Source organism: Eptatretus burgeri, chromosome 3 (genome assembly GCF_056783735.1).
Source record: "Eptatretus burgeri isolate ZD-2024b chromosome 3, Ebu_testis_v1, whole genome shotgun sequence".
In the NCBI taxonomy this organism is placed as follows: Eukaryota; Metazoa; Chordata; class Myxini; order Myxiniformes; family Myxinidae; genus Eptatretus; species Eptatretus burgeri.
In genome coordinates, this window is record NC_140963.1 from 17,470,281 (window position 1) to 17,485,038 (window position 14,758).

The 14,758-nt window shown below is 43.4% G+C and overlaps 1 protein-coding gene across 1 annotated transcript in view; it reads left to right on the forward strand.

The window, feature by feature from the left end:
• Window positions 1–11,985, forward strand: part of LOC147029463 (E3 ubiquitin-protein ligase MARCHF9-like) — a 37,871-nt gene extending 25,886 nt beyond the window's left edge. The window contains exon 3 of the mRNA XM_085872125.1: window positions 9,599–11,985. Within this exon, the coding sequence (XP_085728251.1) occupies window positions 9,599–9,882 (284 nt within the window). The 3' untranslated portion in view covers window positions 9,883–11,985. The remainder of the gene's footprint in view (window positions 1–9,598) is intronic.
• The last annotated feature ends 2,773 nt before the right edge of the window (window positions 11,986–14,758 follow it).

Genomic DNA, 14,758 nt, shown 5'->3' on the forward strand with positions numbered 1-14,758 from the left:
TTGGAGGGGTGCAGGAGCCCTGTTGACGGGCTGGGAGCATGGCTGCGAATGGTGAGTATTGCTGAGTGGGTACCCCGGGCTAGTCGGCGGCGGTAGGCCAAGGGTCTAGTGGGGGCCGGGATAGTATAATGGGCACGGGTGGGTCCGCATGATGCGGGGCGCCATTAGCCACGTGGGCAGTGCATTGGGCACGGGCACCCAGGGAAGGGGCCCGGGGCGCCAGCCTGCCACGTGAGCATTTCAGGGGAGTCGCCAGGGAGGGCACTCCCCAGTTTTTAGGGTGCTGGTAGGCTCGGAGACAGTGTAGTGCCCGGGGGTGCCATTGTTGGAGAATCGGCAGAGGGTAGTTCCTGCCAAGGGAGCCACGTGTCCCACCCATGAAACCATGCAAGGGCACGAGGGAAAATTGGAGGGCGAGGCCTGAAATTATGAGGACACCAACACAGGCGACGGGAATCTTGGTTGTTAGAACCGATAGTTTAAGCGAGAGGCGCTTGTTGAAAGCCCCGGGGTAGTTTAAGGTTATTAATTGTTAGGGTAGATAGGAAGTGTAGCCTCCGCACCATCCATCCCTTCGCTCTCGTTGTGGGCCGCTGGACCCACTTTGGGTTGAGATCGCTGAAGTCTGAGGAGGCCATTCTGAGGCTTAAATTGGGCCTCGACACAGGATGCTAGCTCTCCCTTATTCCCCTCCAGGAAGGGAAGGTAGGGGTTGGGAGTAGGCTAGGACAGGATAGGTTAGCCGAATTGAGACTGTAAAGGGGGTTAGGAGACGGATTACAGAGGGAAGTAAAAATAAGAATAAAACAAAAAAATAAGTTGGGGCTAAATTTGATTTTTTACGAATTAAGGGAGTGGGTATGGACAGAGACAGGCAAAGCGATAGGTTGGGAGGGAGACAGTAGGGTAGGTCCGAGCCTGCCTTCCGAGTGGCCAGCACCACCGCACTCCCTCCACCAACCTCCTTGAACGGATAAGAGGCCGGCCAACTTCATCTGCCGGCTGTTTTTACTGCAAGGCCTGTGCCGGCCAGTTCATCTGCCGGCTGTTTTGCTGCAAGGCCTGTGCCGGTCGGATCATCTGCCGGCTGTTTTACTACAAGGCCTGTGCCGGTCAGCTTCACCAATGGCCCGTTTTGCTACAACGGCCTTGTCTTGCCTTGCCATGCCTTGTCTGCCTGCCTTTTGCCTTGGCCCAATGCCTGCTGCCCTGTTGCATTTGCCCCCATTCATTACCATGTGCGCCAGGATCGTCGTGCGTGCTGCAGGGACTTGCCTGTAGGCAGCTGCATCACGGGACTGCACTGCCAGCCCATGCAGCGTTTGTTTGCTGCGTCAGATCGTCGCGCGTGCTGCAGGGACTGCCCTGTAGGCAGCCGCATCACGGGACTGCATTGGTAGCCCGTGCACCGCTTGTGTTCACTGCGCTCATTTCAAGGGGGAGGCCTAGGACTGTGTGTGAGCAGCCTGGCTCCCTGCTTTTTCCCACAGAGTCCATAGATCCTGGGCCATGGTGTAGTGCATAATTTATAAGTAAGGATAAGTTGTAAATGTAAATGAGTTGCGCCCCCTGCATGTTTGTTGTCGCGCCGGCAATTTTATTTAAGTCGTCTGTATGAGTGGGTTTGTTTAGTTAGTTACTCAGCCCGTAGGTTATTTATTTTTGGGACACGAATACACTAAATGTCGCACTCAGGGATCTGAAGGTAAATCGTACGAGGGGAAACTTACACATGATGGCACACGAAAATTCGACGACTCGGGACGAGTCTGTATAAAGGGGAGGGGGTAGTGTTACGGCTGTGGAAATTCGCAGAACACCATAAAGGTCCGTAGTTCAGTTAGATCGATAAGTCTGTGTTCAGTTAGATTTCCCCACCGTTGTTTAATGGGATGTATTCGTGTCACAGGGCTGTGATCCTTTGAGATAGTGTTTTTCTTTTCCTATCGTTATTTTACAACAACCAACATCGCTCGCAAATAACCACAACGCCAACCACGCCACCATCACCAACCACATTTCAACCTCAAACCACAACAACCACGATCAACACCAACCACGATCACCTCAAACCACAACAACCATGATCCCCTCAAACCACAAAAACCACGATCACCTAACCACCTTCCCCGCTTCACCAACTGCCGATCCCCTTCTCCACATGCCAAACCACGGCCCTCTCCGCTAATGTAAACCATCTCGACGAAGCGAAGGAAACAAAGGAACATCGATGGCGCGCGGATTTTCCCTTCTGCTTTTCCCACGCTTTCGTATAGGGGAGGTGCGATTTGAGCCAGAGGTCAAAAGTGAAAAAGGTGGGGGCTTGATTTTTAGGGAATGAATCTCCCTGGACCTGTGCCAAGAATGATTCTCTCGACCCCCGCGAGGCACGCGGAGAGGGGGGCGAGAGGGCACGACCCTTTTCTGGAAGCTTCCTGCAGGAGCTGGAAGGTGGGCGGAGCGATAAACGGGGAGGAGCGAGGCGTTGGAACGGAGGAATATAAGGGCACGCAGGACACCAGTTGGGGCTTTGTTTTGTCTTCTTCTTCGTGGTGGTGTGTGGTGGTTTTCGGTGGTGCGTGGGGCTTCTTCTTCTTTGTCGTCTTGGTCTTCAAAGAGTCTTGGGTTCGGTGGTTCGGGTCGAGTCGTCGGAGCTCGCAGTCGGTGGGGTGTCCGGGTGTGGCACCAGGGACGCGGACGGGAGGCGCCGCTTTGCCAGCTCTGTCGCGCAAGCCTGCGCTTCCGTGTGGAGAGTGCCAGAGAGAGCTCGCCCACCATCGCACCATGAGGGTGCAGGTATCCTGCAACGGTCTCGTGGGATTCATTCGGTCTGCCAAGTCCCACGCCATAAAGGTCTACATACCCTGTCTGACTCCCCTGTCTGTGGGGGTAGTCTTTTATTTTCCTTGGGTTTTGCTTTTGAATGAATGTTGGTTGCACCGTGTCCTGAAAGTAAAAACTGTGTAGGTTCTGTGCATAAATTACTTATAGTCGGTTGTAGTGCTTTTACCTTGCTCGTGTCTTGTTCCCCCCCCACCCCTGCATTGATTGCATGGCTGTACATAGTGCATATGTGTAAAATAAATGTGCTTGTGTGAATGTTACCCGTTCGTCGTGTCTTTTTTCCCCCATTGGAACGCCATATTACATCTCGGAATATTAGTTGGGTTTTAAATACTCATTAAAGAGAATCGGATCCGGCGAAGTCGGGCGATAATACCCGCTCGGTTATCACTGCAGAACGGAACGAACCACTTGGGTGGTCCGTGTCCAAGCCGACCTGCGTCGAGGTACGGTCTCCCGGTTGGCTACCCGCGCAGGTACTTAGGTATATCAATATTCGGCCCAATTGACCCCAAAAAAATATATATATATATATATACTTACAGATATATAAACTAACAGATATATATATATATGTATATATATATATATATATATGTATATATATTAAAATATATGTGTGTATATATATATATGTATATGTATATGTACATACATATATATATATATATATATATATATATATATATATATATATATATATATGTATATATATATGATTTGTATATGTGTATTTATGTGTATATATATATATATATATATATATATATATATATATATATATATGTATGTATACACACACACACACACACACACACACACACACACACACACACACACACACACACACACGCACGCACGCACACACACTCCTGAATGTGCTTTGCTTGCCTTGTTCTGCAACATGCAAAAATGTTTCCAAGATGCTCTCCGACTATTTACTTTGGCATGGCAGCTGGATAGTTAAGCTGGAAGAATGCTTCAGCCATTGAGTTTTGTCTTGGTTTAATCAATGGTTTAATTAAAAACTGTCATTTAATTGCAATGTCAGCAGACGGCATTGCATCTCAGAGCAGTCTATCTCATATATTGATCTGAATGAATATTAATAAAAAATATTGATCAATATTGAACTTGTGGAAATAAAGTACAGAGACATGATAGAAGTAAATAGACACCATAATTTTTAAAGAATTTATTTATTTAACATTTGCAGTACATTTGATCCATTTTAATACATACACTAACTTGTATTTTGTCGACTTGCCATTTGCAGATTTCATTGCTTTTACTCTTTCAGGCAAACAACTAAGGAGTTCTGGAATTTTCTCTTGTGGGATTTCTGTCCAGGCTTCATGCAAACGGGTTAGCGATTCTGCCTGTGATGTTGGTTTCCTGGACTTTTTTCTGCACAGCTCGATCCAATATGGCCCAGAGGTGTTCAATGGGATTCATGTCAGGGGACAGACTTGGCCATGGAAGTCGCTTGATCACATTTCTGTCCTGCCATTCTTTGGTCTTTTTTGCAGTGTGGCATGAAGCTCCATCCTCCATGAACAGTGTTGTTTTTGTCCATCTTAGCAGTGGACAAGATGGGGAGGAGTCCATCCTCAAGGATAGAAATGTATATTGTGGAGTTGATGTTGCCAACACACTCCAGCTCTGACCAACCAGTGCTCCAGATTGCTCCCCACACCATCACTGAAAAACCACTGTGTTTGACAGTTGGCTGCAATCGGTTCAAAGAAAACTCTTGACTGGGAAGTCTCCAGACCCATATGCTTCCAGTGTAAGAAAATTGAGCAAATTGGGACTCATCTGAAACCAGAGTTGGTGTCAAAGCCACCAAATGCTCGTCTGTTTATACATTTATCGTTTTTAAAAGACGAGTCTAATAATTAATATTTTTTTATAAAGCATTGCAGTGAAGTATAATTATAAAGCAATATATGTATTTGTATATTGTAATCAGTAACAAGAGAGCAAGTGAGCACAATTTACGCCCTAACAAGAAGGTATATACAAAATTGTGCTACTACATGGAAAACAGCATCCTGGTTGCCATGGCAACCACTTTAGATGACGAACGTATGTTGCTACACACAGTCTCCACAGTCTGTATCTATGTACCAAATATGAAACGTGAAAGTTGAAAACTTTGGGAGTTAGAGTGCGGACAGGAACGGATGGAAAACACCATCCTAGTTGCCATGGCAACCACTTTAGATGATGAACGTATGTCATGACACACCGTCTCCACAGTCTGTACCTATGTACCAAATATGAAATGTGAAAGTTGAAAACTTTGGGAGTTAGAGTGCGGACAGGAACGGATGGAAAACACCATCCTAGTTGCCATGGCAACCACTTTAGATGACGAACGTATGTCGCGACACACCGTCTCCACAGTCTGTACCTATGCACCAAATATGAAACGTGAAAGTTGAAAACTTTGGGAGTTAGAGTACGGACAGGAACGGACGGACAGACAGACAGACAGACAGACGGACGGACGACCGGTATCACATAATACGCCCCGATATATATATATATATATATATATATATATATATATATATATATATATATATTTTTTTTTTTGGGGGGGGTGGGGGTTGGAAATCACTTAAAACATGTAGAAATACAAAAAAAAAAATTTTTCTCTAACTTTTTTTGGGGGGGTTGGAAATCACTTAAAACATGTAGAAATGCAAAAATAAATTTTCCCTAACAATTTTTTTGGGGAGGTTGGAAATCACTTAAAACATGTAGAAATGCAAAAATAAATTTTCTCTAACAATTTTTTGTGGGGGGTGGGGGTTGGAAATCACTTAAAACATGTAGAAATGCAAATTTTTTTTTTTTTTCTCGAACAATTTTTTTTTTTGGGGGGGGGGACCAAGTCCAAAATCTAATGGCATGATCCTTGGACCATACCTAACCCCCCCCCCCCACCAGGTTTCGTCGAAATCCGTCAAGGAGTTTTTCCGTAATACAAAAAATTTAACATTTTCACGCTCACGCCGGGGGTATCGCTACAGCTCTCTGTTCTTCGAACAGTCATCTGAAAAAATGACAGTTTGCCAAAACTCCAAGGGTCTGGCGGCCATCTCGTCAGCCCACTTCTTTCTCCCTTGAATGTTGGCTGGTCTAAGAAGAGGTTTTGTTCTCGCTGCTCTTCCATAGAAGCCCAGTTGATGAAGGTACCGCACGGTAGTTCTTGAGCTAACTTGGATCTCCTCTGAAACATCTGCTGCATTGCAATGTGGAGTTTTCTCAGTGGACCGCTTGACAGCTTGAAGACACCTTTATGAGGGCCCAGGTCGACCAGAACGGGAAGCTGTGGATTACTTGCCTTCGCTGGTGAATTGCACAATCACCCGATTGACTGTATAAAGTGGAATGCCAACGTTCTGAGCTATCTGATCCTGCCTGACTCCACCTTCTAAATGGCCAACAATTTGTCCTCTTTGAAAATCGGAAAGTTTGTGTGCTCCCTGGGTTTGAGGCATAGCTGATTGTCACACAAGACCCAGGAACTCGTTTCTGAAAATAAACAGTTGAATATTAGTACAGATCACTGAGTAAAACTTGCTTTACACAAATGAAATGAATAAATATACGATGTCTATTTACCTCTGTCATGTCTCTGAAAGCCAAAGAACACTTGTTAAAGGGTGCCGACACAAAACCGGTGATAAACTTTGAAGCTATTGCCTTTTCACTTTTTTCGGATTGCTTGGCCATTACATGCATTTTAAAAGGTAAATACTCGCAGCCAACTTTCAGTGATGTCACCTGGAATCCTTACCTTGTTATTTCTCTAGCAATGACAGTCCCCCATTCCTTTGTATGTTGTACTCATTTTGGTGTGTTTTCTGTTATGCTCAGATTTCAGGGGCAAATTAAAGTCTCTGCAAAGGGCGACACCATCGTCCATCAGTACCACACATTTGTATCGTTCATGACACCATCGTTCATGATTTTGATTGGATTTGATCCCTAAGAAAATGACTAATTAAAATTGTCATCAAGCTCTTCATTTAAAGATTAACCTAGCTGTCCCATTTGCAATCATGTGGACATTAAACATCTCATTGTACCTTGAGAACAAGAGTAGGCCATTGGGCTGACAGTTGTCTGGCTCATTCAATCCTGCCTGCTGTCAGATGCGGTGACTTTTAACTGTGGGGTGACAATGCTGTAGTAATGAATCTGTTTTAGTCTATTGTTTTGTTTGTAGGTGAAATAGTGGAATTATACCTGGATTGGTCTTCATTCTCGACTTGTAAAGTAAAATTATTATAGACATTACTATAGACAGTCACAAGTGTTTTCAAGGTCACTCCACAGTTCAAAGTCACTGTACATGATGGTACAGGTAAGGAACGCGTGGTGTTCAAAAGGTTCAACAACTGAGATACTCATGATAATCTAAGACCGGCCAACGTTTTTCTTTATTTTTCAAAATACAAGTTTAGAGAATTAGTAAGAATGTATATATATATATATATATATATATATATATATATATATATATATATATATATATATATATATATATATTGTATTTGCTTTTAGCTCACCTGGAACATAGTTCCAGGGAGGTTATGGGATGACGTGTCAGTCATCCGTGCATCCATCTGTCTACCCATAAACACTTGCAAGTTCTTTTGAGAAACTACACACACGATTTTGATATGAAACTTGACCACAGCTTTCATCATCCGTGTTGATCCAATGTTTGTTCACAGCATGAGAAAAAACAGGGTTTCAGCGCTTTTACAGGGGCCTTTCCCCCCATCCATCCATCCTTCCATCCATTGGGACCACACTCTGCGCAGAGCGTTGATGCTGCTGAAGCAGTCTCCTTGGCTATTGAGCACAATCCTGGATAGGTCGCCACTCCGACACAGGATACCAGCAAGCTGGCACTCATTTGTGCCGGCCTTGGGAGGATGACTGGCAGAGTCAACCCCACCTGGTATTAATTCAATTAAGAGGTAAAAGGTTAAAGGTTATGTCAGGATTTGAACTAAGGATCCGAGGATCCCAAGCCCACCACCCTAACCATTAAGCGAACAATACGCATTGTCATCCCAAAATAGGTATTTTCTCTCTTCTCAGAAACTACACACACAATTTTGATGAAACTTGACCACAACCTTCATCACCCGTGATGTACCAAAGTTTGTTCACTGCATTAAAAACAAATTCATAGGTATTTACTTTCTTCTCTGTTAAATATTTTGTGGATTATCCACATCTACCAGTGGTTCCCTGGTTTTCTTATCCAGCTGTTACCAGATGAGCAGCCAGGGGTATTGCCCCTATTTTTATGCCTCTGCTGACATAGTCGCCGGAGGCATTAGTTTTTCGGGTTGTCCATTAGGGTGCTTCATAATAGGGGGTAAAAAATAAAAGTATTAATATTCATGCTCCCTGGGTGTGCCTTTGTTCCATTTGACAGGAGAAACATGCACACCAAATATGAAGCAGATTGGAGGATGTTTAGGGGTTCCTCAAGTTGGCACAATATTGTTGAAATTTGCCAAACTGTAACTAAACTGATAACTTGCCGTCGAATGTGCACAACGCAGTACACTTCACCATTAGTATGGTTGTTTGATATTTTCATTGGAATTTACATACCTTCCTTTTTCAGATTGTCATGGCAACTGCAAGCACCACAAGGAGTTCTTTGTCAGTATGGTTGGTTGGCAAACCTACAGCAGATATTCACTGTGCTGGCTTGCCAACTAACGGAGCAGTTCTGTGCAATTTCTGATACCACCACATGGAGCATGGAAGTACTATAAAGGAAAGTGCAAAGCGGACCATTGAGACTGTTTCGGCACTTTGGGAAAAGGCCCGGATTCCCATCCAGCGACTGGACAAATGTCAGGAAAGGGTGATGAAGCTGTACCATCTATATCAAGAGCTGAAAAAGAATCGTCAAAAACCACAGCAGTCATATAGGATGAAAGAAGAGTTTTTCCAAGGAGACCGAGATGAGCTTTTTGACATTGCAGTGCAAAATGCCCTCTCCATAATGGACATAATTGTGCCAACTTGAGGAACACCTAAATATCATGGAATTTTGTTCATTTTTGACCTATAAGTTCTTATGGGGTATTGGAACAAAGGCAAAATCAGGGAGCAGCAAAAATCAAACTTTCATTTTTTTGGAACACCCTATTGTCCATCCATCGGTGACATGTTTTCGTAACCGCAATAACATCAGAATGGCTGAAGGGATCAAAGTCAAACTTGGTTACAAGTATGTTTGATGATGCAAAGATGAACTGATTAGATTTCGGCTTCAAGAGGTCAAGGGTTGGAGGTTATGAAAGGTAAAAATGTGATACTTGAGAACAGCTGAAGGGGTTTGAATCAAACTTGGTACAAGTATGTATAATGATGGAATAATGTGGGTGGAGGCATATCTGTCGACGAAGAGTGCCGTATTAGTTGACTTGTGTGTACAGGCTAGCCTGTAAGCCACTATACACCTGTTGCATTTCTCATACCTCCCCTCTGCCGTGGTATGCGACATCACTGACTCAGGAGAATGATGGAGCGCATACATCAATATCGAATATGTAAATCTATATGCCGTAAATAAATTAAATAAATGACATTAATGTGAGCCAAATGTAATTATCCGTTGTTTGTGTCTGTGCTTGTGAAATGACTCCGAAGGTAGAATTCTGGCTGCAGTCACACTTACTGCTTGTTATGCGTGTCACCGCAGGTCTTTTGGTACATGAAGGTCCTGCCGTGTATCGCATCATGAAACGCTGGCGTGCCATGAATCAGCGTTGGAAGGTGTTAAACTACAACAAGGATGGTGATCTACAAGGCAAGGGTGGAGGTGGGCGAAGTGTCCTCGGTCTGTCGGCCTTCTCCCCACTTCGCTTCCATTTTGGAATGCTTTTCTTGCATCTCCTCGAACGCTTTGGCTCAGCTGCTGAAGAAGAAGAAGCAGAAAGCATTGGTCCTCAACCTGAACTCGTGATGAGGGTGACCACGGTGTAACGTGCCTGTGTTGTTGCTGCGTGGCTCGGCTGACTGATCAGAACAAAACGCTTCCCTGTCATGGATCTTTCTTAGGGTTCAGCTGTCTTGTGATGCTCAAAGCTCTTGATGGCAGAGAGACCATATCCACGGTCGCAAAGAAGCACCTTTACCAGTGTCAAGCATACGCACAAGTGGACAAATTTAGAGATAATGTGGTGGCCAGGATTTTCTGGTGCACAGATGAATTCCTTTTCAAAGATGTGCACGCGGTTTGCAAGTCGTGCCTCTGCACCTTACCACCCAAGCCCATGTTCTCGGCACATTCTGTTGTTGCTGTTGTTGTTGTTGTTGTTGTTGACAATGTTATTGTTCTGTGTGGCGCACCTGCATGCTTATCATGCACTCTTCGTGTGCTGGTTCTCTCGCCCGCAGGTGCGTGCACATGTGAGATAAATGGTGCTTGTTCCCTGGTGTTAGGTCATGGCAGGCATTATTTTGCACTGTACATTGGCTCGTAGTGCTTGGCTGTGTAATTCCGTACGTTCGCATGACATGGCCATGTCCTGCACTTGGGTAGCGATTCGCAGTACGAAAAGAGAAGAAAAAAAATCGCAGTATTCCTTTTTAAAGGATCTGAGCTCTCGTGCTGAAAAATGACGACACAAGGGTATTGCTTGCAATGCTATCTCCTATGTTTGTTTTTGTTCCTCCTTCCTTCTCCCCTTTTCCCCTAACTTCCCATTTCCTCATAGGTCTGCCTTCCCCCTAAATCCCCCCCCCATCCCCTCCTCACTAGTGATTCTCGAATGGAAAGTAAACTACTTTATGGCTTCATGGTATGTACATAGGAAGATAAGCATGGCACTTGATGAGTTAATATGCCAGGCCATAATGTTGTTTTATTATATTTTTTCATAATGCATACTATTTATTTGTTTTCTGCTTATTTGTTTATTTCTTTCTTTTTTCATTGCTGCCAGAGAACAATGGACAAACCTCAATCAAGTCTTTTGTTCTTTTTTGGCACATTTTATATCCTTACATACATACATGTGATAATGAAATGTATTTTATCTTTTCATCTCATCGGTGGAACCATTGCAAACTTTGTACTCGTGTACACGATGCCGCAGTGCTCACAACGTACATGTTTGCTCTGAGTGCATGAGCCTCCTTTCATGTTCACATTTGCTTCCTCGCTCACACTTCTCCATGGGATGTTGCCTGGCATACACGGCGATTGATCCGATTGCAATGGAAATACTCTGAGAGAGATGTGATCTTGCGGCAAAGTGAACAGCTTGCAGCCACAGCCAGTCTCGCAATTGTGCACAGCTTGGCAAAACACATTGGAAATAAGTTGAGCAGCAGTACAACCCCAACAATAAGGCATGCCATGATTTATGGCTACCAAATGTGACCGGTGCACAGCGGCCTGCTCTACCCCCAAGTGGCTATAAGATGGAATGCCAAAACGGGCGGGGGAGATTGTATGGAGGAGGTGAAGGTATGCTGGGTTTTGAAGCACATATAGGATTTGATGCTGAAATGAGGATCGACCTGCGATTAAATTGTCCAGGAACGTGTGCCGTGCCCAACCGATCTTATTCACCCTGATATTTGTGGCTAATTGCTGAGCTCGCCAACAGTTATCTCCCGATGAGCCTGGAGTCGACGATGCTCGCACATGGAGCTGATTGTATCTCGTACTTGTTGCGCATTATGGAGGAAATTTTTGATCTTGGTGGGTAATACTGCCCCGTTCAGCTCATTTTGTGCACCTGAATGGTACAAATATCCAAAGGATGTGTGAAAAGTGCAGCATCCGTGTGCCGGCATGTATTTGTACGTTTCGATCGGGCTTTTGCAATTTCGATTTTTATTTTCGCCCCAACAAACAATCTCAGGACCATTTAATATATTGTTAGAACAAAGTTTAAATATCCACGTGTTGGTCTGTCAAGGAATGCATTTGATGCTTGTTTGTTTTATTTTGTTATGTACTTGTGTTTACCGTTCAAATATTCTTAATTTATTTGCAAGTATATTTTCTTGGTGTACAGAGAAGTGTAACTTATTCAGTCGACTTGTAAGGAATAAATTATCTTTTGAAGGCCTTTTCCCAAAAACACTGTCTTGCTTTGTAATGATAGTCATCACTAGTTATGCTCCCCATGGCAGGTCCAAGTACCATCTCCTGAAGAGGATAGTGCTGCTTGGGAGGTGAAAATGCACTCTGGGTGGATTGCCATCCCACTCGCAGTGGGACCGCACTTTGAATCCGCAGTCACCACTTAGATTACAACGCACGAGCCCAGCCGATGCAGTGAAGCCCAAACCCATTCTTGTGAGAGGATGATGAAATGATTTTGAGTTTTAAAAAAATATTTTTTGTTGAAAGTTTGAAAAGACATTTTTGCAGTCCTTTGGAAATTTGGAACAATTTTTAACGTTCATGATTATCATGAAAAACGCAGTAATACTGAATGTTTCAAGTGAATGCGGGTGAAATAATCATTCGTGCCGTCTAGCGTATTGGTCAATGTGACAAACCTAAAAGAAAGCTCCAACCTTTTCAAAAGAGTGCTTCTGAGTGGTGACACCACCTTTATGGAAAAGAAAATCCTACGCTTAACCTGTCTCTAATTTATAAACCTGTTCAGTTGCTCTTACTAGCTCGAAATTTTTGGTTAAAGTGTGGAGAAAATCAATTCTTACATCTTTTGAACACTTCTTGTTTCCTTTGAACATTTATTTATTTATTTTGGATAATTAATGAGTGAAGAAGATTAATTGGGTTATGTGCAGTTTTCTGGATTTGAGCAGGAAAAACACGTACGAATGAAGTTGCAGCAGACAAACGTTTTCTTAACTACTGACCTAAAGAAACAGCATCCCTCATCGGACATAGTACGGGTATAAAATTATCCAATCATTGAAGCTCTAAACAATTTATTTTACAGGATCGTTATATCCAACAAGCCTGGTGTTGGCTTAATTGTTAAGGAAGCTGGATTAAGATGTTCGGGTCATGAGTTTGAGCCCCTTTCGAGCCGTTAAATACCACCACGTGGGTTGACTCAGACTGTCATCCTTCCGAGGTCGGCCAAATGAGTACCAGCTTACTGGAAATGGGGCACTGCGTCAGCTCACGCTCCCAGAAATGATGCAAACAGCAGCCAGAGGCTGCATACAAAATAATAATAACAATTATATCAAACACAATGGATTTGTATTTTGAATTTAGATATATAGCAGCTATTTCATGTAACCTTTCAATTGATTTACTATCTCAAACATTACAACAAACTTTTCTTGCACTTATTATTATGTCACATGCAGCCTGTGGCTGCTGTTTGCATCATATCATTGACGCGAGTGTGGATATACCACTGATGCAGTTTCCCCTGTTTCCAGTAAGATGATACTCGTTTTGCCGACCTCAGATGGATGACAGGCTGAATCGACCCACCTGGTGTTATTTAACGGAACAACAGGGGCTCAAACTCAAGACCCTAAGATCTTAAGTCAGCCACCTTAACGGTAAAGCCAACGCCTGTCTTATGTATTGCACTGACAAAATAATAAATAACACTGAGATGTTGAGTTGCAAGTTGGCTCACCAGGCTGAGTATTTTACTTGTAATCTGGTGACTGCAGCTTCAAATCTCTACCTTGCTGCCAAGGCAATGACAATCCACTTTGTGTATCCCTTAGTGTGAAATTGTTGCAAGAGCGCCTGCTCTCCTTTTTCACAAATATACTGAAAAGGATTCAAAATATCACGTATTACTCTTCCACTAGTTTTATAACTCATCAGCTCCTGCCTTATTTGTCAAAAAATGAAAAAAATATTTAAATAGAAAACAACAACATTAGCTTATGGGCTGTGTAGTTGTTTGGTTGTATCCTTTGAAGGAGATAGAGCACTTAACTACTTTGTAGATTCGACTGTTGCAGTCGATTATAAAGATTCTGTTTTAATGTTAAGGTAGAGATACAAGCTACACTGAACGGGCAAGAATATCCTTATTTTTTCTTCATCTTACCTTCCTTGCATTTCATTGTATATCCTTAAATGGGGAAATGTACCATGAAGAGCAACATTTGCATCTTTAATGAATTTTTCTGATTTTATGAGGGTGATTCAATGTTAACCTTCACTTTTTCATTGAGATAGTTGTCAAGCAATGGCAGATTGTTTGTGGAGTAGTCATCTGATAAATTCTGTGCAAAGTGATGCTGTGATTGTACAAAGCATTTTGGCTACCTTCTGCTGCTCTAGAACTTCCTTTCTTTGCCCTTTTCACCTTGTCCTTTGCCATCGGGCATCTTCCATCTGCTTTGAAGGCAGCCAACATCAATGCATTACAAAAATGTGCAAAAACGGATTCCCTTAACTACACACCAATTAGCTTACTTCTAATTATCAGCAAGGTCATGGACTCCTTCATCGCAGTTGGCATAAAATCATTCTTTTCTCCAATTATCAATTCGGATTCAGACCTGGTCACTCTACCTTGGACATGGTACTTCTACTTTCCTAATAATGGATGGAGACCCTCAACGTCAGTTGTGAGATCAGGCCCGTTTCTCTTGACATATCTCAACCTTTCGATACAGTCTGGCATCCCGCCTTGCTCTCAAAGCACTCTGCCTATGGCATCCAAGGCCAACTGTGCTCTTGGATTACTGACTTCCCCCACTCTTTTACCAATGTGTGGCTCTCAACGGAACCCTTTTTTCTCCTCTCCGCGTCAAGGCTGGTGTGCACCAAGGCAGTGTTCTAAATCCCATCCTATTCCTAATCATCATCAATGATCATTGTAACCCTCTGGAAAATCCCCTTTATTTCTTTGCTGATGACTCCACCCTCTGCCATGACCTCCTGACA